At 38.4% G+C, this 27,060-nt stretch overlaps 1 protein-coding gene across 1 annotated transcript in view; it reads right to left on the bottom strand.

Annotated features, from left to right (window-relative positions):
* The window catches only part of LOC141601884 (uncharacterized), an 85,776-nt gene extending 61,364 nt beyond the window's left edge, over window positions 1-24,412 (bottom strand). The window contains exons 1-2 of the mRNA XM_074422194.1: window positions 24,081-24,412; window positions 21,081-21,999 (exon numbers count right to left, since the gene is read on the bottom strand). Coding sequence (XP_074278295.1) covers window positions 21,081-21,999 — 919 coding nt within the window. The 5' untranslated portion in view covers window positions 24,081-24,412. The remainder of the gene's footprint in view (window positions 1-21,080; window positions 22,000-24,080) is intronic.
* Between the last annotated feature and the right edge of the window lie 2,648 nt (window positions 24,413-27,060).

The raw sequence follows: 27,060 nt of genomic DNA, 5'->3' as shown, positions 1-27,060 counted from the left end.
GAGTGGTTTCCTTGATCTAGAGAATAACTGATTAACCGGAATTATCTACCATAGATACCTTCCGAGCGTGGCCACGCATTTCCAGTTCATTACTCCTCGAGTGGCCCTGAGATATTGTTATAACCCTGACAAGGGGTGGACAATTCCTATTGCACTTATTCCCTTCGACTAGCCACAGCCATCATAACCCAAAATATGCCCATTTGACCCCATTTACGAAGGTCGTAGTAACACAAATCAAAGTTAATCTGAAACTGTGCCATCTTAGGCGAACAGTCTTTAGTCAAAAGAATCGATTCATTAGAATACTATAGTAGCTCTCGCCACGACCAGGCTATATAAATTTGCCAGAACTCTATAAGCGGTCATAAGGCCCGACAAAGTGTTCCTAACAGTCTGCCTATGTGATCGACTAGTCATCTCACATGACTTCTTGGCACTTGAACTCGCCATAAATCGCATCACACTCTAGTCACTTCGAGATGTCACCTCATACAAGTGACTATGGATGAATACTATGTTAATCCGTGTTTACTTTAACGGGGTTTAATTTGTCATTACAACCCGTTTGGATGTAACAATGTATAAAGAAAAGATAATAGACAAATGCGATTATGAACATGAACAAAAACAACACTTTTATTTTATTTCAAAATCTAACACAAACTTGGTACACGTTTAAGTCCCATGGACGCAACATGTCCATCATGTTTAGCCTGCGATAAAGGCTTGGTGAGCGGATCAGCTATGTTATCATCCGTCCCAACCTTACATATCGCAATTTCCTTTCTTTCAATGAAATCTCTAATTACATGATATTTTCTAAGTACATGTCTAGATCTATTACTAGACTTTGGCTCTTTAGCTTGGAAGATTGTCCCACTATTATCACAATAGAGAGTGATGGGATCATTGGCGGTAGGTACTACTCTTAGACCTTCCGTGAATTGCCTGATCCATACAGCTTCCTTGCCATCTTCTGATGCTGCAATGTACTCAGCCTCCGTTGATGAATCCGCAGTCACAGCTTCCTTGAAGTTTCTCCAGTTAACGGCACCACCATTGAGCATGAAAACGAAACCAGCTTGTGATTTCATGTCATCTCTATCCGTTTGGAAACTTGAGTCCGTGTAACCATTAACACGGAGCTCGGTGTCTCCTCCAAACACTAAGATAGAATCCTTAGTCCTTCTCAAGTACTTAAGGATGTTCTTGACGGTTATCCAGTGACTCTCACCTTGATTTCCTTGATATCTACTCGTCATGCTCAAGGCATACGAGACATCAGGACGTGTGCATATCATGGCGTACATGATTAATCCAACAGCGGAAGCATAAGGGATCATCTTCATGCGTTCAACATCATGAGGTTCGGAGGGAGATTGAGACTTGCTCAATATTGTCCCAGTTACCATAGGTACCAATCCCCTTTTTTATTTATCCATGCTGAAACGTCGAAGAATCTTATCAACATAAGACTCTTGACTTAGTGCCAATATCCTCTTAGATCTATCTCTATGTATCCGGATACCTAATATGCATTGTGCCTCTCCTAAATCCTTCATTTGGAAGTGGTTACCTAACCACTTCTAAACAGAAGACAACATCGGAATATCATTTCCAATGAGTAGTATGTCATCGACATACAAGATTAGGAACACAACATTGCTCCCACTAAATTTCATGTATAAACATGATTCCTCAACACTTCGAACGAAACCATTCTCTTTTATCACATGATCGAATCGATGATTCCAACTTCTAGATGCTTGCTTAAGACCATAAATGGATCTCTTAAGCTTGCACACTTTGTTAGGATTCTTAGAATCAACAAAACCTTCGGGTTGTATCATGTACACCTCCTCTTCTAAATGCCCATTTAGAAAAGCGGTTTTGACATCCATTTGCCATATTTCATAATCATGAAATGCGGCAATCGCTAACAAAATCCGTATGGATCTTAGCATGGCTACGGGGGCGAAGGTTTCATCATAATAGAGACCTTGGACTTGGGTAAATCCTTTTGCCACTAGCCTAGCTTTGTAGACATCATCATGTCCTTCTATGCCATTCTTGACTTTGAAAATCCATTTGCATTGAAGAGGTCTTGCCCCTTTAGGCAAATCCACCAAGTTCCAAACTTGGTTTTCATGCATAGAATCCATTTCGGACTTCATGGCTTCAAGCCATAAGGAGGAATTTGGACTAGAGATTGCGGCCTTGTAGGTGGCGGGCTCGTCACTTTCTAAAAGCAACACATCGAGTGTTCAATGTTCTTTGATAAGTCCCACATATCGATCGGGATGGCGAATAACACGGCCCGTTCTTCTAAGTGGAGGAGAGACAACCACGTTAGATGACGAAGGAACATCTTCTTGCGTCTCTACATCGGTTTGTGTCTCTTGAACTTCATCAAGTTCAAAATTTCTCCCACTCTGTCTCTTAGAAATAAATTGACTTTCTAAGAAGACAGCCTCGCAAGACACAAACACTTTGTTCTCTTGAGGTTTGTAGAAGTAGTATCCTCGAGAGGTCAAGGGGTAACCTAAAAAGATGCATTTTTCGGATTTTGTGGCAAGCTTGTTGTTGGCCTTTGCCTTGACGTAAGCGTCACATCCCCAAAATTTTCATGTAGGATATATTAGGAACTCTTCCCTTCCACGTCTCATATGGAGTCTTTTCGGTTGTCTTTGTGGGACTATTATTCAAGGATCTAATTGCGGTTTTAATCGCAAATCCCCAAAACGTGTTTGGTAGCTCGGTTTGACTCATCATTGATCGAACCATATCAAGTAGGGTTCGATTTCTCCTTTCGGCAACACCATTGAGTTGTGGTGTTTCGGGTGGAGTAAGTTGTGATATAATACCACAACCTTTCAAGTGTGAATCGAATTCAAGGCTAAGATATTCTCCACCACGATCGGATCGTAGTGCTTTAATCCTTTTGTTCAATTGGTTCTCTACTTCGTTTTGAAATTCCTTGAATTTCTCAAAAGCTTCACTTTTATGCTTCATTAAATAGATATACCCATATCTACTCAGTCATCGGTGAAGGTTATGAAGTAGTCATAATTTCCTCGAGCGGTGATACTCATTGGTCCACACATATCGGTATGTATGAGTCTCAATAGTTCAGTTGCTCGTGTCCCTTTACCACTAAAAGGATTTCAAGTCATTTTGCCAAGAAGGCAATATTCGCATGTTCCATATGATTGAAAATCAAATGGTGTAATCACATTAGTTGAAATTAATCTTTTGATGCAATTCTCGTTTATGTGACCTAATCGACAATGCCAAATGAACGATTCATTTGGATCACTTGATTTGAGTTTCTTTGAATGAATGTTTTAGATGTCATTAGTCGGATTCGAGGTTTCTAAAATGTAAATGCCATTAATGGAAGGAGCTTGGCCTATAACCAAGTCGTTCCTTGAAATAGTACAACGATTGTTCTTAATGACAAAACAAAAACCGTCCATGTCTAACATAGCGATTGAAATAATGTTTTTAGAAAGTGTAGGCAGATAAAAACTATTATGTAAATACAACTCAAACCCATTAGGCAAAGGTAATACATAAGTTCCCTTGGATTCGGCCGCTACTCGAGCTCCATTTCCAAGGCTTAGATCCACATCTCCTTTGCTAAGCCTTTTCACGTCTCTTAACCCCTGTAAATGATTACAAAGGTGAGAACCACAACCGGTATCCAGTACCCATGTTGTAGTGGAAGTATAATTTACATCAATAACATAAATTTCCTTAGGAATTTTACCTTTTGGAACGATGATTCCTTCCCTTATATTTCGCAAATATACGGGACAATTCCTAAGCCAATGTCCCATGCCATAGCAATAATGGCACTCATCTTCAACTTGCTTGAAGTTTTTCCCTTTCTTTCCCTTCTTCTTAAACTTTTTTCCCTTTGAAGCAAGAACTTGATTGCTTGAGCTCCCACTAGTTTTGGCATCTTTCTCTTCCAAAGACAAAGACCCTATAGATTTTATGAGGCGGTCTTCCTGAGACCGGCTCACAAGAGATCTTGTAGGAGGTTTAGAAGAAGTGATGAATTTTATGTTTCCATCAGAACCAATCCCAAAATGAAGTTCTCTAGTAGTGTCGAAATCATTGTTGAAGCAAACGTCGTCAAAAACATTGTGGCAAGACTCAATAGTTATCGGTGTAGTAGCATTTGATGGATTCATTGTAATGAACTAGAAGTATGGAGGAAAAGGAAATATTAACATTTGTCTTTTTAATATCATACTTGTAAATAAATTAACAAGATATGAGCATTTATATAGTGACCTCTACCCAACTATTATAAATGATTCCAAGATCCAAATTCATATCAACTTGGGCACGGTGTGGCCGATGAAACCCTTATCAATATAACTCGGTGGATTAACTCTTTAATCGATTCTACTTTTAGAACTCTTGGTCGATAAAATTACTCTAATATTTATCTATAGCCCGGAACACATGCGACTACGGTCACGAATACTTCCGTTGAGCTCAATCCAAATTTCGAATAAATGTGTCCATGATCCAAACCCACATTAACTTGGGCACGGTGTGGCCGATAAAACCCTCATCAACATGAATTCGGTGGATATACATTTATCACCCACTTCCCCTACGTAACAAGGTTTGTACCCCGGTGTGGCCGAGTGCACTCCCTCACGAAATAGGTTTTCATGGTTTCTACTTTTTGGTAAGGCTAAGTCTCAATTGTTTATTTTTAGCGAGAGGTCATGTCAATTTATTATCTATCACATTTTAAGTGAACTAAAACGGTGAACTACGATAATTGTAATTGACACGGTCGATAAACTCGATAAGATGATAATGCATGTTTTAATTATGGCGATTTAGCGATGCATGCAACATATAAATAAAATGCAAAGCATAAAATAAATCCTAGTATGGCCTTTCTAAAATAGTAAATCTAATTTAACTATTACAAATTCGGAAACCAACTCCTTTGGTCCCTTGAACTTCGGTCTTGGCACGCATTTCGAGGTAACACCGTCTTTAATGGATCGCCTTCTCAAGTGGCACCGTCTTCAAGGATCTCCGGAATAAATAAATTACATAACAAATTACATAATTTTCTATTATACATTTGTAATTAAAATAAAATAAATCTATTAAATTACAAAACGGTGATACGAGATCACAATAAAGTACAACCGAATCGATATTCCCATACATTTCGGGTAATATCAATTAAAACTAAGGCCATACTAAGTAAAATTACATAATTCAAAAATTACATAAAATAAAATTATGACAATCATAAATAAAATGCAGCATTATAATATGTATGAACATGCCCAATTTTATGCTAAATCGCCTTTAAGGAGCCAATATCGTATATTAATCGGTTTTTACGGATTTGCGTGATTCAACCTTTTAAAATCACAATAAATTACATAAAATCATATTTATGCACTAGTTAATTACCCTAACCATCTTAGGACTCAAAATTAGTCTCCACTAACATATTGACAATAATTAACTTATATTTCTTAATATTGTTCATAAAAGGACTTAAAATTACAATATAAAGCGATAAACTTCAAATAAATCATAAAAAATTCAAATAAATTTGAAATTTGAAATTTTAAACTCATGAACATTCTGGAAAAATACCATGACACTCATAATGTTCAAAAACTTAGGTTAAAATTTCGAAATTTATCGAGAAAAACAATGTTGCGGTTTATCGGATATATCAATTATAACCATAAAAATATGAGAAAAATTATTTTTATCAACTTTTCAATTTTAGATCTGAAATATGAGATAAAATGCAATATGTGACGTTTTTCCTTAGTCATGAAGTATGTTTTAGCAATTTATACTAATTAAAGTCACTATTTATGTGATTTTTCATCAAAAATTCATAAATCATGCATAAAGACTTCATTATAGCCAATTATTTTAAACACATCTTTTAAAATTGCATGTGGCAACATACTAAATTTTTATGACCAGATTCGAAATATAACTCATATTAACCTATTTTTCATTTAAATTCGATTTTATCTTGAAAAATCCATATTTCGAGCATAAGAACTCATAAAATTATGAAAATTTACAGGTCATCAAAAGATAATATATTTGAAAACATATCCAAAAACCACTGGAAAAATCGAAGTTTAGCTAATTTTAGTCCAAAAATGACATTTTTATCATAAAATCACATTTTAATGCCATTATTATACAAAATGAACAATAAAAATCCATAAATTAACCAAAATATCCTAAATACATTTTAGGACCAGAAAATTTATCATGCATAATTGATTTCGTGATATATCATAATAAACACAAATTTATAAGTTTTATTTGTTAATCGTATAACTCGGAAAAACTATAACCGATTTGCATGCACACAACCTAAGGCTCATGATACCGCTTGTTAGAAATCTATATCTTATTATACAACATATTCATATATGTTACAATTTAATTTAGTCATAAAATTAATTTAGATCTTATACATGCAAACATAAATAAATATAGAGAAGAAATCGTTTTCCTTACTATAATATTTCGGATCAAAGGGCACAAGTAAGATCTCCTTCTTACTTGTTTTTGAGCTCTCCTAATATGGATGAACAAAGATTCAAGGATAGAATCTCTCCCAAAGATGAATACCCAAAGTAACCCCTTAATAGATTAATATTATTATTACTAGTACAATACTAATCTTAATAAAATTGACCCAAAATATTGTTGGTACTCTTGTTTATTCGGCCAAGAGTAAGGAGGAATTTTGGAGTTTTTCTCTCTTTTGTTTTTCTTAAGATGTGTTAAGAGAAAGGCTATTTCTTACACTAGAAATTAGAAGAGTATGAATGAATAATAAAAACAACCCATTTGATTCTCATAGAGGGGGAAAACCGGTGGGTGTGGGAAGGGTGCCCTATGCATGGGCTTGATTCTCTAACCAAGAATATAGGCATGCAAGGCTAGGTGTAGATTTCGTAATTATGTTTTCCACTTATAAATAATCAACATAATTTTTAACCTAATACACTCTCCATTTCGGTATACACACATAAAATGGATGAGTCCATTTTATTTGTGATTTTGTAAATATATCACATGTGACACATTACATGATATCTTATAATTAAAATGTATTTTTAACAATTAAAAATCAACATATTAATAAAATATGTCATTTATAAAAATAACATTGTAATTCACAATTACTTGTACCAAAATGGTTTACCAGTTTATAAATCACAACATCTTGTATTTATAATAAATTATTCATTCAGTTTCAATTGTTTCCGTAAACAATAATTTCATCTAATAAAACAATTCGATCACTTAGACCGTATCTTATTTAATCAAATTATAATGAGACACGTAAATATTACTTCCAAAATCGTCCGTCAATTTTAAGTAATTTAATTAACTCGTATCGTCATACGATCAATTAAATATTCAATTAAGAGTGTTACCCTTTAGGTATGACCAAAGGGGATCAACTGATCACCACCGTCGCACGACAGTAATGTCAAACTCTAGTCAGCCAATCATTACCGATATGTGTTGTAATACCCCGTAGTTTAGTGAAATTATATAACTAATTTACGTAATTCGAATAATTGATTATGACGGTTATAATTAATAATTGTGAATAAGATGGAATGATATAATAAAATAATAAAATAATAGAGTAATGGGTCGGAATGGTAATTGGGTAATAATAATATACGATAATTTATATGGTAATAGTGAATGATTATTATGTTATAATAATAATAGTAATACGATAATAATAATAACAATAGTAATAATAATAATAATAATAATAATAATAATAATAATAATAATAATAATAATAATAATAATAATAATAGTAATTGTATTTATAATAATAATAATAATAATATTTGTTGTGAGACGGTAATTAAATAAATAAAATAATAAAGAAAGACGGGATTGGAGTTGGGTCATGTGCTATAGGGCTTGGGTCGACTATATATGTTGCGTAAATTGGTTGATTAATTGTCGGGATCGGATAATTACTAATAATAATAATAAGTATATTTTATATTTCCTAATTGGTTCCTTATAACCTTAGCCTACCAATATAAATAGATGAAACCTCAAACAATGGTCCTTATTATTCATCAAATCTGGAAAAAAATAATTTATAAAGAGAGAGGGAGAATAAGAAAGGGGATTAGCAAGGAATTTATCGTCTTTTATCGTCTCAAGGTAATATTCTCAGACCGTCTTATGTATATACTTTGCGATATTATAACTTGTAATCTAGACCATCTTAGATCAGGCCGTAAGTACCGTTGTGACCGTGGATGACCAAGGATCACCGTTGACTTAACTTAACCTCTGTTGACCGACGGGAAAGGGGTGTTTGAATGGTGTTTTCGAGAGTGGTTTAAAGGGGGTTGTAGTATGGGTTTACTCGGGTTTAAACCCTTGTTTGTGACTGGTATTGAGTCGGACCTGGGTTGGTTGGTCATGGGGGGAAGAGTCGACCATCGTGGTGGTGTCGTGGTGGTCTGATATGGTGGTTGTGGTGGTAGTTGTCGGGAAAACGCGAAACAGGGGAGGGTAATTGTCGTGGTTGTTGCGGGTTAAAGCAGGCCTGATTCGAACCACCAATTGGACCCAACTTGACCTGGGCATGGTTGAGATGGTTGATGGTGGCCAGGCCGACCCTTAGGGTGGTGTTGTGGTGGCCGGAGATGGAGGTTCGTGGTTCGGTGGCTCGTAAAGCGCGAAACAGAGGAGGAGGGTACTGTTAGTGCTGTTGTCGGTTTTGGGAGGAGGTGGTGGTGTTATGTAAGGGGCGAGTGGAAGGTGGGACAACCCCTGGAACCAATGTGGGTCAATGGTGGAGATGGTGGTGGCCGTAGGTGGTGTAGTGTTGTATAGAGGATGGTGTCGGGTTTTCGGTATTAGTTGTGTCATGGTAGTGTTAGGGCGTGAGTTTTTGGAGTGCTTGTGGTGTTTTAGCTGGTGGTAGGTGGTTGTCGGGATTGTCAGTGGTGCAGGCTAGGGTTTAGCAGGTCTGGGTGGTACTGGTGGTGGCTAGGAGTGTCATGGGATGCGGGTTTTGGTGAGGCGTTGATCACGGTTTAAAACCGTGAATGAATGGGTGTGGGGATGGTTCACATGTTACATGGAGGTTTTTGGGTTGTTGGGTTTTACGAGCTATATGGGTTGGTTATGGGTTTGGGTCTTATTTATTTAAGTCGGGTTTTTAAGTTGGGTTTGACTCGGGTTTTCGTATACCGTAATAATAATAAGTTATGAATAAAATATTATAATAAATAATTAATTTGAGTAATTAATATAATAAAAGGAATAAACAAATGAATAATTGAATTGAATTGAATTATAATATTTTGATTAGGTGACGGTTCTGAAGAATTATAATCGGATCGGATTTGCTTTATTTATTGGATTGCTTGGGCTGCTTAATTGGAATTGCTTATCAGGTAGGGATAAATCCTACTCAACTTTTACTCGATAATGTTTGTTGGATGATTTATATTAAAGTGAATTGATCATATGAGAATTGTGTTGGTTGATATCATTGGAATTGTTGGAAGGGAGAAGTTATATTGTATATGTTGGTTGGATTAATTATGATGGAGTTACTGTTATTGCATTGGTTATTCAGTTTAATACTGGCAGACATCCCTTCGTGGTGATGTAGATTATTATTGAGGTTATATTGGCAGACGTCGTGTAAGAGCCTTCGGGTGACGTATTTGATTTATTCGCGAGACGATATTTTATCGTATTTACTCGAGGCAGCCCCAGATTGGTCCGCAGGCCATCCGTGGATATTTAATCAACTATATGTTGAGGCGACATTACCTTTGGTAATGTAGTTTGTGTTTACTCACCTTCGGGTTGAGGTCGCATTTCCGCCAGGGATTGGCGGGATGATTAGTGTAATGAGTAAGTAAAAGAAAGGAGCACGTTGTCAGGGGGTTGTGCAATGAAAAAGGAAATTGGATTATTTATTGTATGTTTTTGTTGTTAGTATTTATTCCTACTCAACCTCGCGGTTGATAGTGTATTCGTGAACACCTGCGGTGAACAGTTTTATGGGGAGCAGTTTTGGTACTAAAGATTAGCCGACTTGGGAGCATTGGGATGAGAGCTTGACTTGGACCATAGTGGAAGTCTAGATCACATAGAATAATTATATCACTTTATTTATTTCATTGCGAGATGTATTGTAATTTATATTAAGTTTTACTTGGTTAAAGTTGTAATAAACATGTATTCACTAAAGTTTTAATTTAAAGTACTTTGGTTTGTTGTACTTTGTTATTCACTACCTTGGGAAACCGAGATGGTAACAGTCCTATTTATTTGGAAATGTCTAGCTAAAGGCTCCTAAATAAATGGGGGTGTTACAAAGTGGTATCAGAGCAAAACGATCCTCAGGCCTAACCAATGAACATAATAATGAATTTAGGTTGTGTCTAAATAAAATGAACCCGGGAAGAAACTGATAGGAGTCCACTTAAAGATTGGGATGAGTTAGGGGCCCCCTCACACCAAACTTCTGGCCCTTCCAGTTTCGAACCGGATACCTTGAGAGATGTTACAGTATGGGGAAATTTAAAATGAACGTTGTTATTTTGTCTTAGGAGTTTTTGGTTGCTTTGGTCGACTATTGGTTTTGTTGATGATGGCGGTTACGGGAACGTAACCTTGCTTTTAAGGTGATAGAATGTGATATGATTTTAAGCGTTGTTTTAAGCATGTTGATATGAAGAAGTATGTGGACATGCATGTGGAAGGAGTGAATATGGTTAAGTATGTGAAATATTAATTGTTGTGTGGAATTGTGAAGAATGTGATTTTGGTTGATTTCACAAGATTTTTACCCTTGATTGTTTTGGCTGCCATTTACTGTTTGTTTAAAATTCGTCTTTGATATTTTTATGTGTGATAGCCTTGTGAGTTAACTTTCATATGCCACTGGTCTCATATTCAAATAATATACGGTTTAGGAGAAATAAATATTTTAGTGGACAGTAGTCGAAATATTCCTGTACAGTGATGTTTTCGCGCCATGTTTTCGTAAAAATTATCATTTAAAAACTACATAATAATTTGTTATAATTCTAACTTTGCTGTTTAATAGACTCATGTATGTTTCTAGGTTGGTAAGCCACGTTGTAAGGAAATATTTTGACAATTTATGATGATTTTTACAAGTTGACCTAAGTTTCTTACAAGTTGCTGTAAAAATTTTGTTTCGACCAAGTAGTTTGTAAAATGCATTATAAATCGATCTTATGAGTTTTTGACTTGATTCTTTTTCTCATGATTTACTAATTCTCTGTATTTTATAAAACGTATAAGTGCTTAAGGAGTAATTATGTGATTATTTATTAATGATTTTTGGAAGTTGTAACATGTGTTTCCTTATTCTTGAAAATGCAAATTGTACTAAAATTTCTAAGAGAATTGTTTCTTATCTCTTGCACATTGATATTTTAATGTTGTAAATTATGTGAATTATAATTACATATCTAATGATATGTGGAATGTGTCGCCCTAAACCAAAATATTATATTAGTTACACCCATGTTTAAGTCAGATGTTGTTGGTGAGAATAAACATACAAGTAATAAATCTAACTTAATTTAAAGGTTTTAGTTATTTAATTTCCGTTTAGTAACTTTTATTATATCATCAATGATTATGGTGTTAAAAATAATAGTTGTCTTGTGTTACAATGTGTATTACATGTTTTGTGATGTTACAACAAATGTTTTGTTTATTCCTGTTGTTTGATATCCCGAACTTCGAGGACGAAGTTTATTTTTAGGGGGAAGGGATGTGATACTACAAATGTTCCGAGTTATTATTGTGACATATTGTGATAAGATTGATGTAGTTGATAATCGTAAATGATCGTAAACGGATAATTATGTTAATATAAGTTGGATGGTGCTCAGTTGTGTAGATGTTTATACGTGTTGTTGTAATAGTTATGGGCGAACTTCGGGACGAAGTTCATTTTAAGGGGGGAAGACTGTAATACCCCGTAGTTTAGTGAAATTATATAACTAATTTACGTAATTCGAATAATTGATTATGACGGCCAGGGATTGGCGGGATGATTAGTGTAATGTAGTTTGTGTTTACTCACCTTCGGGTTGAGGCTGCCCCGGCCAGGGATTGGCGGGATGATTAGTGTAATGAGTAAGTAAAAGAAAGGAGCACGTTGTCAGGGGGTTGTGCAATGAAAAAGGAAATTGGATTATTTATTGTATGTTTTTGTTGTTAGTATTTATTCCTACTCAACCTCGCGGTTGACTGTGTATTCGTGAACACCTGCGGTGAACCGTTTTATGGGGAGCAGATTTGACTGGTACTAAAGATTAGCTGACTTGGGAGCATTGGGATGAGAGCTTGACTTGGACTATAGCTGAAGTCTAGATCACATAGAATAATTACATCACTTTATTTATTTCCGCTGCGAGATGTATTGTAATTTATATTAAGTTTTACTTGGTTAAAGTTGTAATAAACATGTATTCACTAAAGTTTTAATTTAAAGTACTTTGGTTTGTTGTACTTTGTTATTCACTACCTCGGGAAATCGAGATGGTAACAGTCCTATTTATTTGGAAATGTCTAGCTAAAGGCTCCTAAATAAATGGGGGTGTTACATGTGTGGACCAGTTGACTGTAAAATATTACATCCCACAAGTATTCTTAAAACAAGATTTAAACATGTGATCGTCATGATCAACAGTTGTGATCGCATTATTGTCGGAGGACACATATTCCAACAGTCTCTTCTTATGACTGGCGAGCCTCCTTACGTAGTCTAATGGACTTTAAATGACCCTCCCCGATAGTCGACAAACTCTAAAATGTTCCCGACGACAGGTCCTTGGCTCAGACCCCTTGAGCCGCCTCGCGTCGCCATAGTCGTCAGGTTGTAATCTTCGATTAACCTGATGGCTATACTTTGACTTTCGCCTTGTCCAAGCCTCAGTCAAAGTGGGGGCTCTGTAGATACCTCATTTCTGCACCTCCCGCAAACCACCCGGTGATGATTGGGCCGCATGTTTGGTACGCGGAACGATTTGTGACAGTTCGTAAGTTTATCATCAAGTGATCGCTCAAACACTTGTGTCTACCTCTTAATTGTCGTCTACGTGCCGATACGGTCGTTTTGGCAGTAATTAGAGTACATTTGGAGTCCGGGTCATAAAACCGTCTTCATTTTCTATAACCGAGTCAGAATGTTCTGGAATATTCCGGATATTTCTATTCTATATTTTACAATCTTTTAATCTTTGGCAAATAATTTCCCGTAATATTCACACAAAATATTAAGGAAAACAAGATAAATCCGTTATTCCATAACCAAAACACAGAAATCTTTCTTCCGCAGGAGGAAACCACTTGGGCAAGGACGCAGCGAGTGCTGCGCCTCTTCTAAGAGACGCAGTGTCTGCTGCGCCTCTTCCCAAGTCCTTTTCTGCGTATTTTTCATGTCTTTTCATATCTTTTCGAGATTCACTTCCAAAGTTTCTCCGAAAACCTTACTTCCTCCGTGTGATTAGAATAAATAGAGACCTTCGGTCTCACATATTTCTCACGCGAGTTTCCGCCCTTCTCTTCTCCCTTTGCATTCTAGACCACGTTCTTACTTTTTGGCGTCTACGTGCTTGAACTTTCGACCACGTAAGCTCGGATCTTTCTGAGTACCAGCCTCGTTTTGCATGACCGACCAATTTGACCAACTCCACCATAATCAACTTTAATCAATCTTATTCGTTTTCATCTTACGAGGCCACTTTCGTCTACATTCGAGTCGAGCATCACTAAATGTATACTTAGTTCATCTCGTTTCGTCAAACATGTAAGTCTGAGGGTGTATAATCCCTATTTTATTATTGTTATTTACTTTTGTAATCATATTGTAAGGTTTATGTCGAAAGTATTTCTAAAACCGATTTCTAAAACTAAGCTTTAAACCCTTTTTACGGATTATCAGAGGACAGACGTCGAGAAAGGACGCAGCAACTGCTGCGCCTCTTCGTGAGGCTGCCGCAGTTCCTGCTTCCTTTCTTCTTCCTTCGTCTTTTGTTGATTCGTTTCTTTTTCTTTCAATTGTTCTTTGATTCTTTAATGTAACGATTTGAACATAGTAATTCTAACATATATTATTCATCATCATTAGTATTTAATTTATTATTAAATCCCGACTTAAATCCCTTATAATTCATATTTGCGGGTTTTCGTCATTAAAATCAAACTCGGGTTTTAGAGGTTCGATTTTTTCATATTGAGTCTCTGGGATTCGATCGTTGACATATTTTCCCACCTTTTGTTCATCATATCCATCAGTAGTTCGTCATTAATAACCTGTTTAATCTAATTAATTAGTTAGTTCCTTAATTTGTTAATTAACTCTTATTAATCTTGTAATTAATCTGTTCTAATTAGTTTTCGTCCGTGTTTATCGCTTTTATGACCATTAATCATATGTAAATAACCTATTAATTACTTTCATCCGAGTCAAATATTATTAAGCAAGCATTAAAATCATCAACGAATATTAACGACTCGCAATTCCGGCTTCACAGCCAGAACTGAGCCAAGGAACAGACGCAGCAACTGTTGTGCCTCTTTCAAGGGACGCAGCTCTGCTGCGCCTGTTCCTGGTTGATTTCTGTCTCTGAACTCCCGTGTTGCTTTGACTTAGTTTATTAGTTTACGTATTTAATTAACTATTATTCGTATTATCACCTTAATTCATGTTCGTTAATTCATTCATTTATTCTTTCCCAAATTATCCGTTTTAAAAGTATTTTCGACATAAATCAATTAATCCAATGTAATTATTGTAATTTTCTTTATTGTATTTATTATTGTATTCCTTTTATTGTATTGCTTGTATGTTTTCACATGTAATCAATCTTAATTCCAACTTCGACCCAATTGTATGATTAAATTACGTGTCTGTGACACCCCTCGTTGAGGCAACTAAATATAACTAGTAAATCGTGGCGGAAACACGAGATTTTTAAAACTTTTAAGACTTCTAATGAAGTCCAACGCGAGGTATCACCAACACGATAAAAGATAGTTAGCTTTAAGTTTACAATACAAGTCTATTTATTGGGGAAAAGATATCCCACGAATTAACATAGATTCGAAAAGTAGGTGAGTCTATTATGTGATAACTAAATAAGGTCCAAGGTAAGAACTCGCTAGCTCACACGGTCTTGCCCACTTAAGCTTCATCACCAACCTGTCATTCATAATAAATATGAAAGCCACAGTCAGTGGGGAGTAACTCAGGGTTCTCCCAGCCACAATATGTCAAAATACAAGTAATTAGGAATGTAATTAAACAAACAAGTATAAGAATAAATACTTACGGTAACAAGGGAATCATGATTAGTATGCAAAATGCAATAAGAGTAGTTATGCATAAATGTGAGAAGAATAATTAGGTCCAACGGTCAAATATTGACTCAACTCAAATGTAAGACAAATTACAAAGTATAGACTCAAACAAGACAACCCTCTAGACTCCAACCTCTTGGTAGGACGACGATCATAATACGGTCCTAGTCTAAACCTGGCCAGACTCTCGGGATGGACGACACCCGATTCGACAAACGATACCAAATCGTATCCAAGACTCGAAATATGGTACACCTAACCGTGCCCGAAAGTCGAGTAACCTCAAGCGGAACCTTGTCACCTAACCGTGACCCCTGGTCCGAAAAAGGCGGAAGGAAAAATAGCCCAACTCGGAACAATGGCACCTAACCGTGACCCAATGTCCGAGGGCAAATAAATAAGGTATGTCGAGTAGTCTCACAATGTAAAAGTCACACTTGGTTCACAATTACGAGCAACAAAGGTTACCCAAACATAACGTAAACAATTCATGTGAAGCATGCATAAAGCATAGGAGTAAAACAATATTAGGTGCACTCTGCCGGTGTGGGCACCCGCCGCCCACCGCAAAGGATACCGCCTGCAAGGTGAAACAAGATAAAAATGCTGATATGTGTGTTTTGCCGGTAGACCGGCTGCCGGCCCACCGGCAGGGAACACCTGCTATGGATGAAACAAGGCAAAAATACCAGTACGTGTGTTCTGCCGGTAGACCGGCTGCCGGCCCACCGGCAGGGAACACCAGCTAGAGTCCCTTTTTGTTCAAGAAGGCTCATTGTGTGTTCTCTGCCGGTTGACCGGCTGCCGGCCCACCGGCAGGGAACACACCCAGCTATAAAAGACACTAAATTGCATTTGTCCTCGCTGCCGGTTGGTAGACCGGCTGCCGGTCCACCGGCAGGGACACACATTGAACTTAATAAAACACAAGGGGCGCTTTGCCGGTTGGTAGACCGGCTGCCGGTCCACCGGCAAAGTCATGCAATACTAAATTTTCCTAATTTTTCAACTCGGGGAGGCATGGTCTCGCTGCCGGTTGGTAGGCCGGCTGCCGGCCCACCGGCAGGGACACCCTGTACACGAAAACAACAATGAACAACATCCAAAGTCCTCCAAATTCAACTATCTTTCATTTAATCATCTCATGCACCTCTAATATGATGAATACTCAGAAAATTTCCACTTTCAAGATGTAATTAGCATATGGGGTTGTTTATCAATCATTAAAATAAAGTTTAACCATGTAATTATGAGAGAAATTCTTTAAGACAAGTCTCATATTTCAACAAGGCACAAAACTACTCCTTAAGCATGTGAGGATTACCATACAAGCATTCTACTCAACATCAAATCACCAAAGGGCATGAAAGACATCAAATTTGACATTCATGTGAGTCTAATACTACACAATTCATACAATTTTAACATAAAAGTCGAGTAACCCATCACCGTTACCTTTTTGCACTTCAATCTTCTAAAGACTCGTCAATGATGTAGCTATCCTCCTCCGGGTTGTCCAAGTTCTCCCCTAAACACAAAAATAAAGGTATTAAGTCAAGAATCCACATCCTTGTAAGATGAGAATTTCGAAATAGAGGAAAAGATGGCAACTTTCTTACTTAGAAAGAAGGGAAATGAGAAAAGGAAAAGAATGGCGCGAAAAGGAACGAGATTGGTGAAGAATTGAGTGAGATATGGTGATTTTAGGGTTAGTAAGGGAAGGTTCAACAATGGTGGGGTGGTTGTTGGGAAATTTCAGAAATTACAAGTGAGGGAGATGAAGTTGTGAGGGTTTAGGTGAGGTTTTGTGTAGAGAAAGGAGGGGAAAAAGGCCCATGAGTTAAGTTAAGCCCAATAACTCAAAATGAGTCGGTATCCACTAGAATTTTCGTCCCAAGTCTACTATAACTCGAGTCGGAGAATAATATTATTAAAATCTACACTATTATTACCGTTACACGGCTACTACGGCTATATTTTATGAAAATAAGCTTTAAAATAATAATTATTTAATAAAAATTACTTAAAAGTTTATTTAAAAATATTAAGAAAGTGCGGGGTGTTACAATCACCCCACCTTTTAAAAAGTTTCGCCCTCGAAACTTGAAACGAAAAGGTATTACCTTAAGAAAACAAACTAGGGTACTTGACACGCATGGAAGCCTCCGGCTCCCAAGTCTCTTCTTCCACATCACCACACTTCCACAAAACCTTCACCAAGGGCACCACTTTGCTCCTTAGCTTCTTCTCCTTTTTATCCAAGATACGAATCGGTCTCTCCTCGAAAGAGAGACTAGGCTCAAGCTCGGGAATCTCATTTTGCAACACATGACTAGGGTCGTTAATGTACTTCCTAAGTTGAGAAACATGAAAGACATCATGAACTTTACCCAAACTCGGGGGCAAATCTAATCTATAAGCCACGGTACCAATCCTTTTTATCACTTCATACGGTCCAATGTACTTCGGACTCAACTTCCCTTTAACTCCAAATCTCTTTACTCCTTTCATCGGGGACACTTTCAAGAACACCTTATCTCCAACTTCAAACTCCAAGGGTCGACGGCGAACATCGGCATAAGATTTCTGTCGATCTTGGGCGGCTTTCATTCTTTCACGGATGAGCTTCACTTGATCAATCGTCTCGGCTAACTTGTCGGGTCCTAGATCACGAACATCACTTGCTTGGTCCCAACAAATTGGACTACGGCATTTCCTTCCATAAAGGGCTTCATAAGGGGCCATCTTGATAGAAGCATGATAACTATTGTTGTAAGAAAATTCCACCAAAGGTAAGCTCTTCTCCCAACTAGAATGAAAATCAAGGGCACAAGCACGCAACAAGTCTTCTAGAGTTTGAATTGTCCTCTCGGATTGTCCATCGGTAGCGGCATGAAAAGCGGTACTCATCAACAACTTACTACCCATAGCATCTTGCAAAGCTTTCCAAAATCTTGAACAAAACCTCGGGTCACGATCCGAAACGATCTCCTTAGGAACACCATGGTAACGAACGATCTCTTCAACATAAGCACTAGCAAGACGGTCTAAACTCCAAGTTTCTTTGATGGGGATGAACCTAGCACACTTGGTCAATCTATCCACAACAACCCATACGGCATCCTTTCCACCAACGTCTTAGGCAAGGCCATCACAAAATCCATGGAAATGGACTCCCACTTCCATAAAGGAACATCCAATGGTTGTAGCAAACCACCGGGTCTCTTATGCTCAATCTTCACTTGTTGACAAGTAAGACATCTTCCAACATATGACACAATGTCATTCTTCATGTTAGGCCACCAAAACTGAAGCTTCAAATCTTTATACATCTTGTCTCCTCCGGGGTGAATCGAATAAGGGGATAGATGAGCTTCATCTAGAACTCTCTTCCTAAAATCAACGGCATCGGGCACATACATGCGTCCTCGGTAACGGAGGTAACCTCTAGCGTCAATCTCACAATCCTTTGCTTTCCCTTCAAGAAGCTTGGCTTGAAAACTTTTAAATGTAGCATCGTCCACAAGGCTATCTAGAATCTCACGGTGAAGAACGGGCTCGGCAACCATAGCACTAAGATAATCAAAACCACTCTCCACAAGTTGCAAACTTAGCTTACGAAACTCGGCACAAAGGTCGTCGGGGAGCACACGAATGACACTCAAGGAATGAGTCGACTTCCTACTAAGGGCATCGGCAACCACATTTGCCTTTCCTTCATGATACAACAACTCCATGTCGTAATCATTCACCAATTCCAACCATCGTCGTTGTCTCATATTCAAATCCTTTTGGGTGAAGATGTACCTCAAACTCTTATGGTCGGAGTAGATACGGCAATGGACTCCAATGAGGTAGTGTCTCCACATCTTCAAGGCATGAACAATGGCGGCTAACTCCAAATCATGAGTGGGATAGTTCACCTCATGAACTCTCAATTGTCGCGAAGCATAGGCAACAACTCTTCTATTTTGCATAAGAACACAACCCAAACCCATCTTAGAAGCATCACAAAACACATCAAAATCAACTCCATCCTCGGGCAAGGTCAACACGGGAGCGGTAGTCAACCTCTTCTTCAACTCTTGGAATGCACCTTCACAAGCTTCGGTCCACACAAACTTGGTCTCTTTCTTCAAAAGTTGAGTCATCGGTCTAGCAAGCTTGGAAAAATCCTTCACAAAGCGACGGTAGTAACCCGCCAAACCCAAGAAACTACGGATCTCACCAACATCGGTTGGACTCTTCCACTCAATCACGGCTTCAATCTTCGAAGGGTCTACCATGACACCATCCTTAGATATAACATGGCCTAGAAAAGACACCTTAGACAACCAAAATTCACATTTGGAGAATTTGGCAAACCACTTTTGACAACGAAGGATTCCCAAAATGATACGGAGGTGATCGGCATGCTCTTCTTCGGACTTGGAAAAGATGAGGATATCGTCGATGAAGACCACAACACACTTGTCTAAGAACTCACAGAAAGTCCGGTTCATTTGGTCCATGAAGATAGAAGGGGCATTGGTTAAACCAAAGGGCATCACCTTAAACTCGAAATGTCCATATCTCGTGCTAAAGGCGGTCTTAGGGATATCGGACTCACGAACGGGAATTTGGTGATAACCGGATCTCAAATCAATCTTGGAGAAAGTAGAAGCACCTTTGAGTTGATCAAACAAATCTTCAATTCTTGGTAGAGGATACTTGTTCTTGATGGTAACACGGTTAAGCTCACGGTAGTCAATGCAAAGTCTCATGGATCCATCTTTCTTCTTCACAAAGAGAACGGGAGCACCCCAAGGCGAGGCACTAGGTCTAATGAATCCCTTCTCAATCATCTCATCAAGTTGCTTCCTCAACTCCTTCAACTCGGTTGGCGCCATACGGTACGGGGCTTTAGCAATCGGTCCGGTTCCGGGTACAAGGTCGATAGAAAACTCAACATCTCGCTCGGGAGGAATTAGGGCAATTCTTGGGAAAGACGTCGACAAACTCACGAACCACGGGCACTTCTTCGATCTTCGGTAAGGAAGGGGAGGTCGAAGTCACCACACAAAGAAAGATTTGGTAACCTTTCCTCCTCATACTCATCAACTTCAAAGCGGAAATCAACTTCACACCTTCTTGGGAACGGACTCCTCTATAGGACACACGAGTGCCTAACGGACTCTTGAGGCGAATCTTTTGGTCTCTACACTCGAATCTTGCATCATACTTTGACAACCAATCCATACCCAAAATTACATCGAATTCCTCAAGGGGAAAACGAAGTAGGTTAGCGGGGAATAAGGTTCCCGAAATAGAGATAGGAATGTCGGAGAAAGTGAGGGAACAAGAGAACATTTCTCCGGAAGGTAAGGATATAGAAGTTTCCTCACTAGGAATAGGCTCAATGGCTAGTTTTTCCGAGAACTTGGAAGATATAAAAGATAAAGATGCGCCGGTATCAAATAAAATGAGGCAAGGTTGATCAAAAATTGAGAACATACCCGTAATGATATCGGGATGAGCGGCGGCTTCGGCTCGACTCATGACAAAGATAGTTCCTCTTGGCCTAGCATTTGAAGTAGGAGCATTCTTCTTCTCGGGGCAATCGGCAACACGATGTCTGGGCTTCTTACAATGAAAGCAAGTCAAGGGCTTGCCATAGCATCCAACTCCGGGGTGTAGAGCTTGTCTACAATGGTAGCACTTACGGTCCTTCTCAAGTTCATTAGTTGGTGAGGGAACTTGTCCTCTAGGTTCTTGAACTCTTGGTCCTTGTCCTCCATGGTCTTGCATCCTTGGTACAAACCTCCTCTTGTTGGCATAGTTTGGAGTAGAAGGCACAAATGGTCTCTTGCCATGAAAGTTAGAACGGTAAGAATGAGAAGAGGAGTGGATTTTGGAATCTTCTTCAATGGCCTTCAAAGAGCTTTCGGCCCAAATGGCATCATCATAAACTTCCACAAAGGTAGTTGAGCTTCTTCTCACCATGCTTTCCACCTTAGGATTCAACTTGTTCTTGTAGAAGTAGACACGATCCTCTTCATCTTTCACGAACTTGGAGGCATAATGAGCAAGTTCATTAAACTTGTCGGTGTAGGCTTGAATTGATAGCTTTCCTTGCTTGAAGTCCATGAATTCCTTCAATCTTTGTTGCTTGAGCTCCTTAGGGTAGAAGCGAGTCTCCACAAGTGACTTGAAGCGGTTCCAATCAAAGTTGGGGTCTTGTGTAGCGGTAGGACCGGTCAAAGTCCACCACCTATCGGCTTCCTTCACAAGAAAATGAGAGGCTAATTTCACCTTGTCCTCCTCTCGGGCATCAAAGAGAGAGAAGTTCTTCTCCATATCACGAAACCACTCCGAGAGAGCAACGGGATCCACTTCACCACCATAGGTCTTAGCCTTGTTCCTTGCTAGTTGACTTGCAATCCAAGCATAACTTCCTTGACGGTTAGCTTCGGGTGCAATGGGAGCGGGTTGAGCATTTTGTTGATTAGCAAGTACTTGAGTGAGGGCTTGCATGATAGCATTTTCCACTTGGGTTGGTCGTGCCATCTTGCACAAGAGCAAACAAGTTAGAACCTAACACAAAACATACACAAAAAGGCTACCAACTTAGGTCCTTAATTCTACCCATCTCTCATTCGTTATTCAAGGTCAAGTGAGAATCTTAAGTTGGGGTACACGTGTGTGCGTCGGGAGCAATATTGCTCTGATACCAACTGTGACACCCCTCGTTGAGGCAACTAAATATAACTAGTAAATCGTGGCGGAAACACGAGTATTTTAAAACTTTTAAGACTTCTAATGAAGTCCAACGCGAGGTATCACCAACACGATAAAAAGTTTAGATAGTTAGCTTTAAGTTTACAATACAAGTCTATTTATTGGGGAAAAGATATCCCACGAATTAACATAGATTCGAAAAGTAGGTGAGTCTATTATGTGATAACTAAATAAGGTCCAAGGTAAGAACTCGCTAGCTCACACGGTCTTGCCCACTTAAGCTTCATCACCAACCTGTCATTCATAATAAATATGAAAGCCACAGTCAGTGGGGAGTAACTCAGGGTTCTCCCAGCCACAATATGTCAAAATACAAGTAATTAGGAATGTAATTAAACAAACAAGTATAAGAATAAATACTTACGGTAACAAGGGAATCATGATTAGTATGCAAAATGCAATAAGAGTAGTTATGCATAAATGTGAGAAGAATAATTAGGTCCAACGGTCAAATATTGACTCAACTCAAATGTAAGACAAATTACAAAGTATAGACTCAAACAAGACAACCCTCTAGACTCCAACCTCTTGGTAGGACGACGATCATAATACGGTCCTAGTCTAAACCTGGCCAGACTCTCGGGATGGACGACACCCGATTCGACAAACGATACCAAATCGTATCCAAGACTCGAAATATGGTACACCTAACCGTGCCCGAAAGTCGAGTAACCTCAAGCGGAACCTTGTCACCTAACCGTGACCCCTGGTCCGAAAAAGGCGGAAGGAAAAATAGCCCAACTCGGAACAATGGCACCTAACCGTGACCCAATGTCCGAGGGCAAATAAATAAGGTATGTCGAGTAGTCTCACAATGTAAAAGTCACACTTGGTTCACAATTACGAGCAACAAAGGTTACCCAAACATAACGTAAACAATTCATGTGAAGCATGCATAAAGCATAGGAGTAAAACAATATTAGGTGCACTCTGCGGTGTGGGCACACTGCCGCCCACCGGCAAAGGATACCGCTGCAAGGTGAAACAAGATAAAAATGCTTTGATATGTGTGTTTTGCCGGAGACCGTCGCCCCCACCGGCAGGGAACACCGCTATGGATGAAACAAGGCAAAAATACCAAGACGTGTGTTCGTAGGTAGAGACCGCCGCCGCCCACCGGCAGGGAACACCACTAGAGTCCCTTTTTGTTCAAGAAGGCTCATTGTGTGTTCTCTGCGGTTGTTGACCGCCGCGCCCACCGGCAGGGAACACACCAGCTATAAAAGACACTAAATTGCATTTGTCCTCGCTGCCGGTTGGTAGACCAGGCACCACGGTCCCACCGGCAGGGACACACATTGAACTTAATAAAACACAGGGCGCTTTGCACGGTTGGTAGACCGGCTCACGGTCCACCAAGCAAAGTCATGCAATACTAAATTTTCCTAATTTTTCAACTCGGGGAGGCATGGTCTCGCTGCCGGTTGGTAGGCCGGCATTTGCTGCGCCGCCCACCGGCAGGGACACCCGTACACGAAAAACAACAATGAACAACATCCAAAGTCCTCCAAATTCAACTATCTTTCATTTAATCATCTCATGCACCTCTAATATGATGAATACTCAGAAAATTTCCACTTTCAAGATGTAATTAGCATATGGGGTTGTTTATCAATCATTAAAATAAAGTTTAACCATGTAATTATGAGAGAAATTCTTTAAGACAAGTCTCATATTTCAACAAGGCACAAAACTACTCCTTAAGCATGTGAGGATTACCATACAAGCATTCTACTCAACATCAAATCACCAAAGGGCATGAAAGACATCAAATTTGACATTCATGTGAGTCTAATACTACACAATTCATACAATTTTAACATAAAAGTCGAGTAACCCATCACCGTTACCTTTTTGCACTTCAATCTTCTAAAGACTCGTCAATGATGTAGCTATCCTCCTCCGGGTTGTCCAAGTTCTCCCCTAAACACAAAAATAAAGGTATTAAGTCAAGAATCCACATCCTTGTAAGATGAGAATTTCGAAATAGAGGAAAAGATGGCAACTTTCTTACTTAGAAAGAAGGGAAATGAGAAAAGGAAGAGAATGGCGCGAAAAGGAACGAGATTGGTGAAGAATTGAGTGAGATATGGTGATTTTAGGGTTAGTAAGGGAAGGTTCAACAATGGTGGGGTGGTTGTTGGGAAATTTCAGAAATTACAAGTGAGGGAGATGAAGTTGTGAGGGTTTAGGTGAGGTTTTGTGTAGAGAAAGGAGGGGAAAAAGGCCCATGAGTTAAGTTAAGCCCAATAACTCAAAATGAGTCGGTATCCACTAGAATTTTCGTCCCAAGTCTACTATAACTCGAGTCGGAGAATAATATTATTAAAATCTACACTATTATTACCGTTACACGGCTACGGCTATATTTTATGAAAATAAGCTTTAAAATAATAATTATTTAATAAAAATTACTTAAAAGTTTATTTAAAAATATTAAGAAAGTGCGGGGTGTTACAGTGTCAACCGACTTAGTCTAATTCTTCACATGTTAGGATCAAAATAATGGATGTTGCATTGCATGCATATAAATCGACAATATATCGAGTATAAATGATTTCCCTAATCATTAGTAGAGGCCGCTATCGAGGCGGGCGGGATTAGGTGTTCGATCAAAAGAGCTTCCTAATACGTACCCTCACCCCTTACTCCAGATCTCTGTGAACATCCGTGTTCATTGGCATCCACGAGAGTCATTCTAGACATAGAATGCTAAGGGTAACGAGTGCTTAGTGTTCATGTCATTACTTTGTGTCTTGACATGACACGAGGTATTCGAACGGTTTCCAATTTTCCACAATAAATTGGTGGCGACTCCACAAATGCAAACGCTTGTTCTCCCCCAAGCGCCCCCGTGGGCCCGCGTCCACACTCTCTCACAAATGAATTGTTCAATTTTAAGGAATTGATCACCTTGTATCGTCATACAATTAATCAATTTATCTATTAAGGGAGTTGTCCTTTAGGTGTGACCTTAAGGGATCAACTGACCACCACCGACATACGACAGTAATGTCAAACTCTAGTCAGCCAATCATTACCGATTAATGATGATCAGTTGATTATATAATAAATCATCCCTTACGTATTCTTAATATGAGATTTAATTATGATATTAAATCATGTGATCGCACTATTGTTGAGGACACATATTCCAACAAGTGTTGCTTTCTAAAATCATTCTGTGTGCAATAGTATAAAGAAGTTGTGAGTCTTATATGTGGTAATAATGATAATTAGTAAGTTTTGATTTTGTTGTAATGGTTACCAAAATAATCTGTGGTGAATGTGATAGATGAATGGTTGAATGCTTCCGCGATAAGGTATAATTAAGTTGAGTAAGCTAGTTGATAATTGTTGTGACATGGTTAGATTATTAGTGAGCTTGGGTGATAAATAATGGTATGATGTCAGATGAATGTTTAGCGTAATATAACTGTTAGTTGTATTGTTGAAATTGCAAATGCATGATTGGAAGTGAAATAAAATGTTGGATGTATGCATGAGAAAGCTAATAGTGAGGTCAATTGGTTGCGTAATGTTTGTTATAGAATGAGGAGAAATATGTTGAACGAAGTGATATGTTTGTTAGGTCGATACATTGCATTAGTATAGTGGTAATATGATAAGAATAAATGTAATAATCTGTGACGATTTCCGAATTTACTTTGGAATCGACACGAGTTGTTGTTTTGCAGGAACCGTTACTTGAATCCGTAACTTTTGACCTCGTTCTTAATCTTGCCCAACCAAGTAGGAGTGCTTAATCCATCGAGTAGACCTCATTCAATCTAGTTAGGAAGTTATAACGTCGAAAAAGTTGGATCTGCCAGCAAAAACTCGACCGAGTAGCTCCAACTCGATCGAGTAGAGGCCACTCGATCGAGTAACCTACTTACTCGATCGAGTAAGTGAACAGTACCCGGGATATCGCGTGACTCGTAACCCTTCTTTTCTTTCTTTGTTCTTCATTCTTCATTCAATCAAAACCCTAACATTCTATATCTCTCTCAAAGTGCTCTTACTTTGTGATTTTGTGCTTAAATCTTGGTATCTTATTTGCATAATTCGTTCTCTTTGCTTGACAATCAATCAAGAAATGAATGTTTATCCTATTTTGATGTTTTAATTAATTAGAAGCATGTAGGATGATGGTGATTGCTGGAAAAATTGATTTATATGGGCCAAAACGTGTTACTAACTGTTGTATATGATCTAATTGTTTCAATTTGTTGGTTATTGTTGTGGTCGTGTCGGAACTATATTCTATTTTTCGGAACAATTGTCGTTGGAAGCACCTAGACCAAAACACAATTTATAACTTCACAAACAACTCTACAATTAGTAAAGAGGCAAATAAAGGTCGGATCCCAAGGGACGGGAATTGAGATGAGATTTATATTGAAACTAGTGGTGTCTTAGGGGTGTCACAATTTGGGTTGATGTAGAAGGTCACTAAACTAAATAGCAATGAAAGTAAACAAGCAAGATAAATTAAAAGAGTTGTAAATAATTGATAAAAAGCACTAGGGTGTCATGGGGTCATAGGGGAATCATGGGAATTGATCATACAAACATGTTCTCAAATTATAAGCAAGCAATTATTGTTGTGATGGATTGAGTTGGGTTATATCTTACAATCCTAGGAAAGTTTGGGTCCCGGAGCCGAATCGATTAGATTGTACAACACCTACCAGTCGACTTAATCTTCCCTACTCAACAATATGCATGGTCTAATGAGACTCGAGTTGTTTTATGTCTTACAAGTCTCATTGAAAAGATAGGTGATGGGTAAAAAATGCAAGGATTCATAGGCTCGCATTTCATCAA

The sequence above is a fragment of the Silene latifolia genome, chromosome 9, assembly GCF_048544455.1.
Source record: "Silene latifolia isolate original U9 population chromosome 9, ASM4854445v1, whole genome shotgun sequence".
In the NCBI taxonomy this organism is placed as follows: Eukaryota; Viridiplantae; Streptophyta; class Magnoliopsida; order Caryophyllales; family Caryophyllaceae; genus Silene; species Silene latifolia.
The sequence above is the reverse complement of the archived record's forward strand: the minus strand, read 5'-3'. Positions and strand labels throughout refer to the sequence as shown.